This window comes from Cottoperca gobio, chromosome 10 (genome assembly GCF_900634415.1).
Source record: "Cottoperca gobio chromosome 10, fCotGob3.1, whole genome shotgun sequence".
In the NCBI taxonomy this organism is placed as follows: Eukaryota; Metazoa; Chordata; class Actinopteri; order Perciformes; family Bovichtidae; genus Cottoperca; species Cottoperca gobio.
The window spans coordinates 7700299-7717506 of record NC_041364.1 but is presented as its reverse complement, the minus strand read 5'-3'; the positions used below and the strand labels follow the sequence as shown (position 1 = coordinate 7717506).

Genomic DNA, 17208 nt, shown 5'->3' with positions numbered 1-17208 from the left:
TATCTATCCACTGCTTCTGGCTAGTTTGCCCAGTAACACCACCAACACACAAGGGAGAGCTCCAACCAAGCACTGACAGATGTTAAGTTGACACACTTTCTCTAAGCCGCATAGGGTCAACATGTCAGGGTGCCAGCAGGGCCACAAGAGCCTGTCCTCACAGCGGAGTAGACTACTATCGCCACTTCTTCATAGGATAGGTACTGCAAAATGTAGCTGCAATATGGTAGACTCTGAACCATATGTATTTTCACTGTGGCCTCCCACCAGGGGATGAACAGTGATGTTGTCTGCTCACTGTGAACTGATCTAAATGTGGAGTCTTAAGGCGACTAGATAGGAAGCACGTTTTCTTATAAAGCTCACTATGTTCATCTTTCAGCAGTACTGTAGCACCTGTGTAATGTAAGAAACGCTGAGGTTTGGAGTTTAGTTTCAGTCATACGTTTCTCTTTTAACCTCATCGAATGTGTCAATGTTTTATGATCTGCTCTTTATCACGATGCCAGAGCAGTTTTGAAATCTGCTCAAATAAATAGTGTGCATTTCTTTTTGGCATTCTATCCATTTGTTGTTGGTAGAACAATAAGACAATATCAGTGAACATTGGTGTCGTCTGTGTTTTCTTTTGTGATTTTACTAGTTACCTCAGGTTGAATCCTCAGAAATGGAGTGGTGCTTCAGTGGGAATTTACGTGACGTACCACATGAGTATTTTTAAATACTACCACTGGGGGCTTGAAAGCTATCTGGAAATGTTCTGCTGCTAATTCTCATTAAAATGTTTTTTTTTATATGAAACGCATTAAAAGGCTTCATATATAAAGCAGCAACAGGACGTGCAGAGTTAATCCTCGAGGTTAGTGATGGACTGCTTGTGACTGGTATTCTTCAAGGACAATTTCAGTGCTTTTCATCAGTGGAATAGCTTTAAATATTGCAGGGGAGGTACTGTCAAAGAGGATGCAGTCAAAGTGAGCTGGTTAGACAAAGAGGTGCAGGTGACATTTCTTTTGCAGTTTGGGTGAACCTCAAACCTTTTAACACCTTTTACAGTGCTGCTCTGGCGTATGGACAAGAACTAGTGCCATGGCAACATCAGGGTATAATCACAGTCGCATATGTATATGGCAGCGCATCGTAACTGTACAGACATTCAGCATATGCGACTGATCATACCAGCGTCAATTAAATGAATGTTTAAAATGTAAGGGATGTCAAAGAGGCTTTTGGCATGCGGATGCTATAAACATTTTGGATTTCATCCGTCCAAGGGCAGTGTAGATTACCTCTTTTACACAAGAGGAAACTTTGGATAGTGGATGCAGAGTTTTGGAATCCAGATCAAGATAACATCTGAACTAAACCACACGTGGGCTGTTTGCATCAGTGAGAGGCGGTGCAGTCTGGGGAAAAGCTAAATGGATCTGACAATGGGATTTGATGGTCTTTGTAGTGAGGGTAATTAGGTTTGATTGACTGTAAAGTGACTCGTGAGGTCCAGATCTGGGAGGGGAAATGATCAGACACTTGAACAACCCACAAATTAATGAGATTCAACTGCGCCTGAGCTGATTTTACCTAGAAGAAGAAGAAGAAGACGCACATTTACTAAAGCAATGGGATGAGAGAAAAGAACATGGTGGGATGAGTATATGTGAGTGTAAGACACAGAAAGAGAGACACACTGACTGGAATGAGAGAGAGGAGACCGGAAAGGCGGAGATATCTGATGCGTGTCTCACTTCCTTGATTGTGACCTTAACTTAATTAAGTTAAAGATAAACGTGATAAAAAGCTCTAAGGTGTAATTTAATTAGCGTTCTTTGTCTTCCTCGATGCAGATGTGCCACAAGATGTAAAATGAAATAACAATACATATTCAGCTTGACAATTTACCGCGTGAGGCAGACAGACACAAATGTGAGCGAGACTGTTCCCAGGTGTTGCCTTTAATTGCTAATGAACTATGGTATTTATCATAGAATATTAAAAGGCTTCATATGAAGCCAGGCTCATTTTCCTCATACTGACATTTATTTATGGAAATGCAATAATTTGGGAGGATGAGTATTTTTATTGTATTACCTTCACCTGCAACATGTCATATTGCAGTCAATCAGATGTGTTTAATCCTTGCATGTTATTATGAATTACTCCCTTTTTCTACAGGTTTCCAGTCATGCTGCCTGCTCTAATAGGCCTTCAGTCAGCCGTATTCTGTGCACCACGAGCGCCTTGAGGCAGACTCCGATTTCCACTGGAAATATAGCACAATCTAATATGCTGTTATTTATTAGAATGGGTGTATGACAGCAGATAATCCTGGTGCCCTTGTTCCCGTCTTTCAAGGTAATGATGGAATTCACCAATCTATACTCAGTAGTTTCAGAGCATGCCTTGCACATTCTGCATTCTGGATCGACACAGCTCGAACGCAAGGACAAAGAAAAAAGCAATTTGCTCAGAGTTTGGTATTCCACTGCTGCAGCATCCATATGCAGATGTAGTGGAAAGATCCTTCATTTTTATAACTCATCAAATACTACAAATATATAACCAGACATGGACGACATCAGTGGCAAGACAAAGAAATGACACTTTAGGGAATAAACAGGGAGCAAATTCAGAAGCATTGTGCCATATATCATCATTACATTCTGGAAAGGTCTGTCCTTCGTCTGTTCGTAATATTCTGCGGAAAACATGAAGGTCAACGTTAGCTTTCTAATACCGGCTTCATTTCCCAAGCTAAGCTGAGAAATGTCTTCTAAGACACTTTTCTTTTACCTACTTAGGTTTCTGACCTTCACATCTCAATAAGGCTATCTCTCCCGGAGATGTTGTTTGCCATGTCGGCTGTACTGTGGAGACACTATGCAAACTTAGAGAGCTAACCTGTTCACCCCACCAACGCCTGTCAGCACCTGTCTATGATCACCTCGCTGGCATGGCTGCGACACAGGTATGCGCTGTCAGTGTCTCACAAAGCCATCAATCCACATCTCTGCCACTGTCACTGCTGACAGGGCTCCGCCAGCCCCAAACAGTCATACAGCTGCATATAAATATGTCAATTTAGTTTAGCATGCCAAACTAATAGACACTTGAATTTGGAAAATGTGCTTTGGTAAACAAAAATAAAAATACGACAACAATGACTTCCACAACTGCACAAACACAGGAACCAGAGCTAACACTCTATGATGAAGACATGCTAAGTTCATCAAATCAATACAACTGATCTAAACAAACTCAATTAGCCGAGCTGTGAATTTGTGTGGCTGCGGATCTTAAATGTGTAACAACTATCCATCGAATGTTATACACGGATCTTCTTAAATCCACATTAAAAGTCTGGAAATGCTGAAGAAAACGGAATGCTTTTTTTAAAAGGGAGCCCACTTTTATTTATGTAAACGTAGACTAGTTCATCTTTAGAGTGTGAAAGGTTGACAAGGAGGATGCATAAATAGAAGCTGCAGGCCCATCATTGTCAACATGCCAACTGCTCTCTGCAGAGAATCACAGAGACACGGAGACCTCATTCTAGCAGGCCTTGCAGAACGGGAAACATGCCTAGACAACCATCAACAGCATAAAAACAAAAGCAAAAACAAAAAGGTTTTCGGAGAAGAAAGGAGGACGCAAAATAATAATAATGAAACACCATTTGAGGATTAATTTACGATGACAATAAACCATATGCTGCAAGCAGGGTCTTAAAATATTGGACATTTTGTTGAATATCTGTGACTATGTCACTTTGAGAAGACCCATGCTTTGATGTAAACTCAGCTTCCAGATGTTGTGTGAACAAAGACCACCACATTTAGGATGATGATGATGATGATGTGTGTTCAATAATTATATTAACACAGACACCATGACAGAACCTATTCTTCCACTATGATAGAGCAACCCAATGCAATGGGTCTGCATTCTGCTGGTGTCTGCAAGCTGTTGCAAGGATGGATTGAAGCGGCTGAGTGGGCTCTAAGTCATATAGTAAAACAATGATCACTTTGCAGGTAAAACGTAATCATAAAACCAGCATATGTAGAGCCTCCTAATGTGCTTTTAGGGTTTCAATAATACTGTCTAGGACTATCTTAATTATTCTATTTACATAGTTTGTTACAAAAGCATGCTTTCCAATTCAAATAATTGTATTTTGAGACCTAAAATAAGTTAATAAAATGATTTAATCTAATACTACATAAGCCCAGTTGGATTACATATAAAGTGTGTAGTCAAGTAAGATAGCAGACAGTTGGTGCAACCGTAACACGTGTTGTACAACGTGCACGCTGCAACCAATATGCTCCTAAACTTGATATTCCTCAGGTTGGCAATAACAATGTTTTTCAGAGGTTCATATGGTTTAAGGGCTGTTACTACTAAAACTATTCACATTCTGAAAGCTACACTGTATGAAGAAGGTGTAAGTAAAGTTGACAGTAGACATGTTAAACACAAAGTTCTTCACCATTTCTCTTAGGTACATGGGTGAAATGCCCGGACTAAATAAAATAACTTTCTTTCTTTGTCCTGGTTGTTTGTTTATTTCTATGTGCCTTATGCCAAGCTGCATTGTGCTCAAAGCGGCAAGTGCGCTTTCCGGCTCTGTTCAAAGCTTAGTGGATTTGACTGGGCTACACAGTTGACATGTGGGTGCAGACACTTGCCCCAGACGGGGGCACTGACCCCTGTGATGCCAGCCGAGCAGGCGGCCAGAGGGGCCTGCTGCTCCTCATGGATGCCTCAGAGAAATCAAGTCCAGATGCTGTACCCCGCTCCGGCTCTTGACACACTCGGCATGCTGCTTGTGACATTGTTTCATATGCCGCAGTAAAAAAAACCCCAAAAAAAACACCCCGCTGTGATGAGCCATCCTTCTCTGTTTTAGACAGAAACATTAGTTTGGGTTTATTCTACAATGTTTAACAATTATTTCCAGTGAAGTAAAGTGATTTGGTAAATGTTGAACATCTGGTCAGTTCAAGAGAATATGGAAATCCACTTAGAGCAAATTAAAACAAATGGGGTGACCGGGTAATGATTTCATAAGCAATTTCCTACATTAGGATTTCTAATACTTCACAAGGAAAACACGTTTAGCTCTGCACTTGTCTCATCTATCAATCATGCTTGTTGAAGACTTGCGTATCAATGCACTTGCAGAGGGAACAATCTCAAGTTTTATCAACTGGGAAATGGGAGAAAAAATGATTTTATTTTTTAAATCAGTTTCCTAAAAGCATTTGTCTGTTGCCCCTCCCCCAGCCTGGTGCCATCCCGGCAAAAACTAAATGAATTAAACTCTCATTAAATATGCATTTCATTGTTAATCATTTTCAAGCGAAGAGGATTAGGCCGCAATTTGTTAAATGACATCAAATCTATCCCTTCTCAAAATAGCCTCTTGAAATAGCATTAAACTCAATAGTATTATCCATCAAACAATCTTTTTAAGCAATACAATGAGTAAATCAGTAAATCCATTAAAGAGATATGGACCTGTAAATAATTCTCTTAATACAATGGCCATATGTTTACTCCATCTGTTAATGCTTATGGATTTGTAAATACAAAACATTTGCTATATTAAGGTCAGTAAACCTGTGTCTGTCTGTCTGTCTGTCTGTCTGTCTGTCTGTCTGTCTGTCTGTGTCTGCCTGTCTGTCTGTCTGTGTCTGCCTGTCTGTCTGTCTGTCTGTCTGTCTGTCTGTCTGTCTGTCTGTCTGTCTGTCTGCCTGTCTGTCTGTCTGCTGTCTGTCTGTCTGTCTGCCTGTCTGTCTGTGTCTGTCTGTCTGTCTGTCTGTCTGTCTGTCTGTCTGTCTGTCTGTCTGTCTGTCTGTCTGTCTGTCTGTCTGTCTGCCTGTCTGTCTGTCTGTGTCTGTCTGTGTCTGTCTGTCTGTCTGTCTGCCTGTCTGTCTGTCTGTGTCTGTCTGTCTGTCTGTCTGCCTGCCTGTCTGTGTCTGTCTGTCTGCCTGTCTGTCTGTCTACCTGTCTGTCTGTCTGTGTCTGTCTGTCTGTCTGTCTGCCTGTCTGTCTGTCTGTGTCTGTCTGTCTGTGTCTGTCTGTCTGTCTGTCTGCCTGCCTGCCTGCCTGTCTGTCTGTCTGTCTGCCTGTCTGCCTGCCTGCCTGTCTGTCTGTCTGTCTGTCTGTCTGTCTGTCTGTCTGTCTGTCGGTCTGTCTGTCGGTCTGTCAGCAAGGTAAGAATTAAAGTAATGAAGACAAGTAGAGGTGTATCAGACTGGAGATCTATTTCCGCGCATCAATTAGCCTTTCAACCTTAAAAATGCTAAATTAATTCAGCAAATGTTTGGCCATGATTAATTAATGGTAAGAGGAATTAAAAAAAAAGCCTCTTTGTGCCAAACTCTACCTTATTTTCATCAACCTTCACAGAAAACATGGCTGACGCTCGGCATGAAATATTGATGTGAAAGGGCTCCTCAAATAACAAACTCAAAAATATCTGAAGCACACATTGAATTTTCGAAAAAGAAATGAGAGAGAAAAGCCAAGATTCAAGCCAAGGCTGTCAACTGGAGAGGAGTAGAGGCAGGGAAAAGAAAGATTTGAAACAAGAAACATTGCATATCGTGCTACGAGTGTTCCTACCAAGCAGCTTAACGAGAAACAGAGAGAACACAAGAGCCGCTGTAACCTCCAACCTGCTTCTGGCTCCAGTTCAGATGTCTATTCACAGAATCTAAAAAGCTTGATTGTCCTTTCTCTGATTGCATTTCACATAGAAGTTAGTACACAGCATGGAATTATTCAAGGTTTAATGGCACCGTGTAGTCAGTGCAGGTAAGAACCTTGACAGTGAAAAAAAGCGTCCTGGGTTTAGCATATCTTGAATTTGAATTTGAAAAAAGTGTATTTCATAACTACCAAGGTCATTGTGTTTGCGACTGTCCGACGAGTTATAGGTGTTTAGAGTGGAGGAAAATCCCCACCGTCTCCAAGGCTGCAGGCATTGTTGCCCATGTCATCCTCATGTTTTATTCATGCAAGTCATATTATGGCATTCGGAGACTGAGATCAAGATCTGCTCTGGCAGAAATATTTAATATCATACCTACTTCTCTACCCTTCTCCATCTGGTTAGCCAGCATGAGAGAGAGGGGTAGACAGACTCTTTCAGCTCAGCCATGTTGGATTATTAAAAGTGAAGCTTTCAAAGAGGTCACTGCTCAGGGAAAAAAAAAAAATGCTGTAGCATGCATCAATTATCTTGGAGAGTTTGTGGCATACTGAAGACTGTCTTGTCACATTTCCCAATGTGGCTGAGCTACAGGGAGGTTCTTGGCTGGCGCTGACATTTAGAAGCTGGTGAATTGTGGAAATCACAGTCTGTTTGTCAAAAAATGGACAAAAGACCACACTGACTACTTGCAGAGCCCCTTCAGGCATGAAATTCCTTCTCAATGTCATTGACATAACCAGACGCAGGCATCCAGCTCTGTCGCTCTAATTTTTCATGTCTGAACAACTGCAACTTACACTGATCAATACACAGTGTGCTGGCATCGCTGGAGGACAATATATTCACCACAATAAATATAGCACGCTGCCCGCAAATAATGTCAGACTGGAATGATAATTTTTCTGTTGTGTTGCTCGCACATGACCAGTGATAAAACGAATAACAACAGCATGATCGTGGTGGAAGTGCGATCTAGAGCCAGTTACAGCCTCTTTTATAAGTCGACCATAGCTTCCTGTATGGATATGTGACCTACATACTGCGTGTGCCACGATTGCAGACTGTATGAGGGCTCAGTCTTTGTAATTATGAATTACCACACTTCAATAAAGTGCGCTATTACAGAATTATAACACTCTTTGGAAATACATGTGCATATTTCTGCAGAAAAAGAATGTTTCTTTCTATGTGAGCAAATGTACCATGGGGAAAAAAAACAAGCTAAAAGTAGCATAATCTGTCTATTGTTTGGAAGCATTGTATCGGTTATGGGAGTAAGTATAAGAATTCTTCACAGCTGAAAAAGACGATTCCCCCCACTCCTACACATTATCCTCTTCCTTCAGAGTTCAAATCTGTGTGAAGCACAATTCCATGAAACCCCCCTCCTGTTCTCCTCGTCCTAACTCCCCACCTGCCTCGCCGTCTCTGTCTCTGTGGTGGCACGGGGAGAAGTGGCATACCTTTGTTCATGTCAATCAGCTGCTTCTTCTTCTGCTGGCGCTCCTGCTTCTCCCGCTCTGCTTTCTCCTTCGCCAGCTTGGCTCTCTTGATCTTCTCCTCCATCTCCCTCTTCTTGTGGTTCTCCTTCATTGCTTCCTGATAAGGCACACACACACACACACACACACACACACACACACACACACACACACACGCGCACACACACACACACAGACATATATAATCAGAGCTCCTGCTACCATCACTGTTTTAGTGTCTTTGCTACTGTATAGTGTTTAAAAGGGACAGCATCCCATCAGCACATTTGTATATAGAGAAGGGTTTTATCGTTAGAGATAAGCCGCTGGAGTAAACAATATATCATGCCTTGTGTATGGGCTTTTTAATACAAGCATATTTGTCTGCAAGGCTTCTGCACTGCTTTACATATTTTCAATAACACACAGATCTGATTCGTTGTCAATAATACATCAAAAGGCTAAATGATCGTCACACATGTGTACCGTGCTCGGATATTTCCTTTGACAATATGGGGGAGTGTAGCAGCAGTGTCCCAGTCTCTGAGGACGGAGACAGAGATATCTTCCTCCTCCTCCTTCGTGACCGGCCGAAATGTCAGGAAGGAGTCAGAGAAAGAGAGATAATCAACGGTACGGATTCAGCCTTTACAAATGTGTCAGTTTGTTCTTGCGCCAACAGAGAGTAAGATGCAACCGTGTGACCTTTGCGGACAACAAAATGTTCTCTCATCCCAGGCCTGTGGCTGAGCCCTTGACAGGACCCATCATAGGTGTTAGTGTATGCGTGTGAGAGGTCATACTGTATGCGTATGCATGCATATACACCGTGTGCCTTTGCTGTCCATGGGTATCTTTGTCATTCTGCTCATCTGTGGTGTTCCACCTAATGTATGCATGTGTGTGTGTGTGTGTGTCAGTAAGTGAAGGCATGGCCCTGTCTTGCACTGATATAATAAGTGGCGACAGTACGACCCCCCCCCCCATCTAATGCCCCTGTGGTCCTGATGTGTGTGTCGTGTTGGCAGCTAAGACAGAGGGATTACAGGGATTGTGGGGAAGGAACAAGGAAAGAGCAGCTCATGATGCCAGTCAATAGTAGAGCTTTGCTCCATGTCCAAGGACACGAGCCCTCATTGTCACTGTCTCCTTGTTGGATGACAAGGGCAATGACAGAGAGAGGGAGAGAAAGAGAAAGCAGAATAATAAGGGGAGGGGGGGCTGAGTGTGCTTTTGTATTATGTGCATTATGAAAACGTAAGCTATGTTTTGCTTCGTCAGCTGCTTCAAAATCAACCTACATTTTATCAGCAGATCGAGGCTGTGTAAATGATACAGCGACGCTCTATAAGGGCTATTGACTGGTTGCACTTTGCTGCTGTTTTGCATTAGAGCGGATGATGGAGAGCTGTGCTGCATATTCAGTAATGAAACAGTTAACTGGTGCATTTTGTTTAAGTGATGGGCAGCACTGGCAGCACAAATCAAATTGATTTCTGTCTTCTTTCACTGACAGGACAATTCATGTTGGATGAAATATCCCTGCATTACTCAACATCTACAGTATAAATTGGCAGATAAATTATGCAGATTACAAATAAAATCCTGCCGGCAAAACTTCTTTTAAACAAACAACTAATTCTGACTGTAAACATGATTATGCAACATAATGATGTTCCTCTAATCACACAGCAGCAATAATTGCCATAGTAACAGATATGTTTTCACTGATCTCTTATTTATGCCTTCACCATTGTCTTTGACGGTCTCTGTTTTGCCGTTGGCAACAACTGATTGTATCAGGTCTCATTTTCTTGCCGACTCTGTATATTGTAGGAGGACATACAAGAGATAAACAATCCTCATGGGATGTGTTTGGAAAAAAAGAATAATCAGTGCAAAGAACCAGATTTAAACGTCATCAGAACATTAAATGAAAACTATGGTGCCTCTCTGGCGTTCTGTATATATGCTGAAAAATATGTTTGGAAAATAAATCCATGCATTTCGTTTGTGTCTCATTAAAGTAGAATATTTACAATATGATTCCAGGTGACCATGGAAACAAGTTATTTTTGGCCTTCACAATGAGTCATGTGTCACAGTTATAGTGACACCCAATGAGAGCTTACGTATTTATTAAGTAATGTTGGTGACCACCCGTAGACTGAAACACTGGCACATCCTTATTTATAAGGCTATTCTTGGGGCTCTTCCTCCTTTCTTAAGGATTTACATTAATCGAAAATGTAGTGGATCGTATCGGCTTCGCTCCGAGGACTTGTTTCTTCTAACTGTCCCAAAAGTCCGTACTGAACTGGGGAAAAGGGCGTTTAGTTACGCTTGGAACCAACTGCAATATGAGCTGAAACTCAGAGAGCTGGTCTCTCTAAACGACATTGAAGCCGCTGAGTCTGTAAATGCTTTGAGTAATGTTGTGATGGTGTTGTGATTGGGACTGTTTTGATTTGTCTGTAGCTGTGCTGCTGCCTATCCTGACCAGGACTCTCTTGAAAAAAATAGATTTTTAATCTCAATGAGAACTATCCTGCTAAAATAAATGTTTAATTCATTAATTAAATTTAATAAAAAAAAAAAAACAATCTACAAAAAATGTGATCTTCTAATTGAGGGAAACAACGTACGCATGTATAATACACATCACGTCCCACTGACAGGGACACCTGGGTCCAGCAGGAGTGGGGTTTATTAACTTCTGTGGTGTTGAAACATGACATCATTGAACACCTCAAGACGGCGCTCAAGTTTAATATTTCGTTTTGAAGTGGAGGTTCATTTGTTAAACACAAGGATCACTGACAAGCTTTCTTCAGCAAATATAAATTGCTTTGTGTCTTAGGTCTGGTGACACCAAGTATTATTGATGTTTCTTAGTAACTGAGGCTGATACTTCTTCTTTGAACTATAAGAAATGTTTGAAAGAAGAAAGAAAAAGATTGACATCCACTTTATTTTTTATTAATGGCTACCAATTAGGCCCAAAAGGGAGGATTTTGTTTGCAAACTGAATATTCAAATAAAAAAATAACTTTAACAAAATAAAGGTAATTGTATATAGGCAAACACAGTTACATATGCAAAGAAAAAGGTGTAAAATAACCTCCATTAACACTGTTTGCTCTGTCAGCGCTGTTGCTGTTGTTAGCCCTGTTAGCACCGCTGATAGCGCTGCTCTGTTAGCACCGCTGCCATTATGGCTCAGCCACCTCCAAGTTTGCTTGTGACGTCAGAGGTGAGAGCCAAGTGGCTGCAATCCCGGCCCAGAATTTCATCTAGTGCTCCTTTAGCACCAGGCGGGGTTGTCAACAACACTATTGAGGCGGCACATTCAGGCTTTATGAGGCCGAAAGCCTGACCACCTTAGACACACCAGAAGCAATGAATGTGACACACACTCACTTCTTCTCATGGCCACCGGTGTGTCTAAGATGGAGATTATAAATACTGCTCCATCTATAACTGGCCTGAAAACTGAATGCTGTGCAACCCACAGGTCCAATCCACCAACAAGGGCCAGGAAGCATTTTCCCTTTCCAGGTCTGTTCTTTTCAATAATTTATGAAATGTGTTTGCTGTTCTTCCTTGACCCTGCACAACACAATACATCTCCCACAGCATGGCTCCCCTCCCATGCATACAAGTTTGCCAGTCCAATGATGGAGCAATGAGTATTTCCAACTGCTCAGTTGCACCAGTGATCTCACACAGAGAGTGTCACTGCTATATCTCATTTGAATTTTACAAACACTACAGCGCCTGGGCAAGCAGCAAATGTGTTTATTAGCCATCTGTTACACTGTGTGTGTGTGTGTGTGTGTGTGTGTGGGGAGGTGGGGGGGGGGGGGGGGGGGGGTGGCTTCAGGAAGTTATAGGTTACAGATTGTGAGACTTCTGCTCTGCGGCATAGATGTATTCCCATATTGATAGGTGACCTCCAAAATCTGGTGCAATGACTTTTATCACTATGCGATGCTCGTATAGGTAAATACATAAATACAAAATAACAGTGATTCAGCAAGAAGGTGGGGAGAGTAGCACTGCCAGAACATCATCTTTCAGCATTATCAACATGATTATGATAATTTCTTCATATTGTGAAGGAATTATAAAGCTTTAAAATAAATATATCAAATGGGCTCCAAAGTGGAAGGATACACCCGCACACACAGACACACACACACACACACACAAATCGTTATTCTAATCTCATAGATGCTCTATCTTGCTACTTTGTGATCCCAGGTCTGGGTCTTTTGGTCTTATTAGAAAGTCACTTAATTAACAAGGAAGACTGTTAGCTCATCCCAGCCCATCTGCTGCGCTTTGATAACTCATTAATGGAAAAATCCTCATCCCCCATGCTCCTGGTCTGGATTACACATACAGACCCTGCGATTGCATTTCAGTCAAACTCTATTTCAGAATATGGCAGCGGCATTAAATTAACAAATTGTTGGACTCTTGGAATACTGACTCCACGTTCTGAAATCAAATAATATTTCATTGGCCGCCGAAAAAAGAGAGAAAATGGAACGGGATTGAGGGAGAGGAAGAGAATGAAACAGAAGGAAAATAGAGTTAATGGATTCTCTTATCAGTTACATTCAGTTCTGTGAGGACTGTCTGTCAATACTCAAATGCCTCATGTCGGTCGGGTGCATTAAGCCCTAGCTTTTTAGTAAAAGCAATTTAGGGTGACTGTATTGCAATGGAATTCTTTAATACTGCAGATGCTTTGTGCTGTGAATGCATTACACAGGGCAATGCAACAAAGACAGAAGTTAGCGAATATGTTCTGTCTGAGTCAAACAACTCAATGTCTCAATATTGAAATAAAAGTCTGCGGCACACCAGGCATATCAAGAAGTTAAATTCAGGGCTCTTCTCTAAATTATTAGCTGCCAAGAAGTAATAGTGTTCATTAGATTTGCAATTTGGAACAAATCAGTGATGGTTGATGTGGGTGGACTTTGTCAAAGATAAATAACTAGCAGACGTCTCCCCAAAATTCCTTCACTGACAAGAAAAGCAGAGGAGGATGCTGCAAAGGAGCAAGCTAAGTTATTTTCACAACATTCCAGAAGAAACAATCATTGATTCCTTGTGCTCTGCACGCAGATGTGATTAGCCTTTCTGTCAGCAGAGCTGAGCAGCCAAAAACTATAAATAATATCTGAAGAATATGGTGATTAAAGGATTGTTTTTATATGAATACATTAACTTATAAACACCCACCCCCCCCCTTTTCAACCACACCACAACACTTTATCCCACTCAGTTTCCTACCCTTATCCATAGCAGGAAAGTTTAAATCAGTAATAAAATATTCATATGCAGCTATTTGCTTGAGAGAATAATTTATTTTCTTGGGTGAATGCCTCTTTCAGAGATGTGCAAGTCTGAAATCCTTGAGGGAGCGTTGTGTTGAGTGTTGGTGCACTTTGATCAGTGGGAATGAGAAGTTGGTTTCAGATAGGGATCAGAGTAAAGACAGGAGAAAGGATTCAGACAAGGGGACCTTGCCATTTCACGTTAATGGGTTGTGAAGACTGAGAGCATGCCTTTTGGACACCATGTCATCATCCTGACACTGGGACTTTCGGGGGTAGTGCCAGGAGGGATGGAAAGACTGTAGAAGGTGGAAAAGCAAAGACACTTAAATAAATGTTTAAATGACGTATCTACTCAGGAGAAAAGGGAAACTCTTGGTTTGTTCTGATGCGGTGTTTACCTCGTCATCTTAAATTACTAATCTGCTTTGCCCTGTGTGTGTGTGTGTGTCATTCACCGCTCTCAGTAAACACATCTTCTTGAACACTGGCAAGAAGCAGAAGGACTTTGTAGTTTCATTTTTAATCTAATGTAAATTTAGATTCAACATTAATTTCCGTTGTAAACTTTTCTCACTTGTGTATTCTTGTTCTCAGTATATTGTAGGGACGTAGACAAACAAATAACCGTGTTATTTTACCAACACAGAACACTGTTTAGTGTTTAAGGTGGAGTGTTTATGGAATAAATTCTAAAAATACTTGTTTTTGTGGAGTGATTGATTTTGTCCCGTAATTCTAGAAGGAAATATTACACATTTTATTAAACCTTTTTTCCCCATCCATACACAAACTCCTTTTAAAACTCACAGGTGGAAAGTAAAATGTAATTTCATCTACTTTTGGACTTGGAAATCTTTACCTTCTCTCTAGACTCATTACCTCCTAATAAAATCCAGCAAGATCTGCAATGCCTTGCAAGTCGACACATGCACTCGTACACACACAAGCACCTGCAAGCTAATGAAACTATGCTTAACGAGTTATGAGGCTTGCCCAAGACTTTAAATAGCTATTTTATCAGCAAGACACTGACATTATAAGTTCTCCTATTCTGAGCCACTTCCAAATAATAGAATTTAATATGTTTTATAACTTTTTGTCTTTTTCTTACAGCTCCCAAGTCAGCACTAGATGTTTCTTAATCAGTACTGTTAGGGAAGTTCACAAGTATCCACTCTTAAGCAAAGTTATGTTCTGCACGTTTAAGCATGTTGTTCACAAAATGCCGTTAGGATGTACAGTACAGTGGCACTTAATACATTTATTCACTTGTGCATTCACACAATGTGCTTTAGAAATAAAGGCTCTCATTGGTTATGTTTTGTGAATATTTCTTCATATAGTATGTAGTCAGATTTTAAACATGTGCGGGATCTAGCATGTTGATTAGACTGAAAATATATAGAATAAATCAAAGAGACGTCCTTGGAAACCCTATTTTTAGCAAAAGAAGAGGATAACACTTTACTTTAAGCCCGTCCCTTAAGTTTAAATCCCGCACATGTAAGCATTTAATACATGGTTTATAACACAATGTATGTGAGCAGATATAAGGACATTTTAAGTGTTTATTAATGTACAGTATTTGTCAGCAACTTCTCCTGTGAAGTATATTAATATATTGTAACAGCATCCACTTATGGGTGTCAACAGTGGGGAGTTTAGTTTAGTGGGAACACTTATATCTGCTTATAACTACATTTTCTCCTGTTCTACAATATTTATATACTGATTCTAAAAGAACATTTGCAGGATTTCAAGTAAAGTGTTACCAAGAACAGACCTATATTCATAACCTCCCAGACTACGATAGCATTGGAAGAAGAAAAAGAAAAATTTAAGTGACAACAAAAGAGGTTACGTCTGTGATACCTGAAAATAAATATTGTGCAGACACAATGGCATTATGACCTACTAAAAGATGACTCATGGAAGGAAATCACACAGCAGGGGTGCACATGTACATTCTTGCAGAGAAAAGTGTAAGAACTTAAAAAGAAATACTGAAAAGGATGTCAGGGGCCAACCAAGGGAATATACAAACCAAAATAGGTGGCCAGAAAATATGGTGCACTCTCCCAAACAAAAAACCTTCTGGCAGTTTTAGATGAGGAAAGTGAAATCACCCCCAGAACTGAAAGTAGCAGCTGGTTGGCCCAAAAGCACAAATCTTGATGGACTATCAGAGAGAAATGTTTCTATCCTTGTTGCTCACTCCCAGATAACTGTTGTATAATGCCTTCTGTGGCTCTGGAGCAGATCTGTCATAACACAGGCCTGTAAGGGCTGGCCAGAGTGAAGTACAGTTAAAACGCCACTTTTTTCTTTTTAAAGAATCTCTTTAAAACATTTTTTTTTTTTTTAAATCCCTGTTTCTGTTGTGGTTGGAGTATGAAAAACATGGTAACATTGAAGGAGAAACATACAAACTTTTCTGACATGACTGTGTGCCATCATTTCAGCTAAAAGTTTAGAGAAGCATAATCATAGAGCAAAAAAATAAATAAATAAAGATATTCCAAACAGCCGGCCATTAGAGAAAGTAAGGCTGCTTATTATCTGTACTTCCCCAGGCACATTTATTTAAAACTGTGCACTGTTTTACGCTGCCTGGTTGATAAAGGTAGACGTGTGGTTGTAATGAGCATGTGATACAGATTGTTCAGGTTTATAGCTACAAGTGGCACAAAGCGAAAGATAAATAGCCTGTGCGTGTTAAAGTCTGTATGTTTAAGTTGAAATATTCTCGATCATCTGAATCACGCTGTTTACAAGGCTGTAAACATATTTAACGAGAGAGAACGTAATGCATCTGCCGGTTGTTTATTCTCGTGAGTAAGTTGTGTGTCCAGTGTTCATGCTGAAAATACGTTCATCCATAAAAGTATTACACAAGGACCTACTGAAAGTCTGATGGAAATGTGCGCATGTTTAACACACCGAGTCTGTTCAGCATTGCAATCACACCCGACGTGTATGAGCGAGTGAAAGTGTGTGCAAGAGAATGTGTGTGGGTGGCGGCTTCTGTTAGTCTGCATGCGTGTCTACTTTGAAGGAATGTGAGATGTTTAAATGTAAATGTGCACAAACCATAAACTGTATATATACTCACCATGAAGAGCATGCGGAAGTTGGACAGTTGTCCGAAGAAATCCTCCACACTGACCGAGTGGGGGTCAAAGGCGAAATAGCTGCCGATGTTCTCGTAGAGCTTTTGCATGTTCTTGTGCATTGTTGACAGTTTTTCATACTGCTCCCGTGAATGTTTGGAGAAGCCGTGAGAAAGACAGGGTTAAGGAAAAATGGATGACAACATGTTTCAAACACAGACACAAACATATTTATAGGTACTGTAATCATCAATATAATGACACCTCACAAACGTGTTCGTTCGTGACAAAACAAGCCACTGTGCGAAATGAGCACTTCAGAGGCTTTATTGCATTCAAAAAGCCCACCTATGTCAAGGTCAACAAAACAAAACACTGGATAAAGAAGGGTCAGAGACAATCTAATCTGCCATTACAATAACCTCTCCAACTCACTTTGGAGTCAATGGCATGGTGAGCTAATAGCTGCAGCCCTGGAGTAATGGAAAGGTGTTTTGTAGTCAGCAGCATGACACAGATGGTTGCTGGAAAAGCTGATTGCA

General features: G+C 40.7%; 1 protein-coding gene across 1 annotated transcript in view; it reads right to left on the bottom strand.

Moving 5' to 3' along the window:
• The window catches only part of diaph2 (diaphanous-related formin 2), a 351346-nt gene that overhangs the window by 49901 nt on the left and 284237 nt on the right, over positions 1–17208 (bottom strand). The window contains exons 30-31 of the mRNA XM_029442178.1: positions 16669–16833; positions 8185–8320 (exon numbers count right to left, since the gene is read on the bottom strand). Of these exons, the coding sequence (XP_029298038.1) occupies positions 8185–8320; positions 16669–16833 (301 nt within the window). The remainder of the gene's footprint in view (positions 1–8184; positions 8321–16668; positions 16834–17208) is intronic.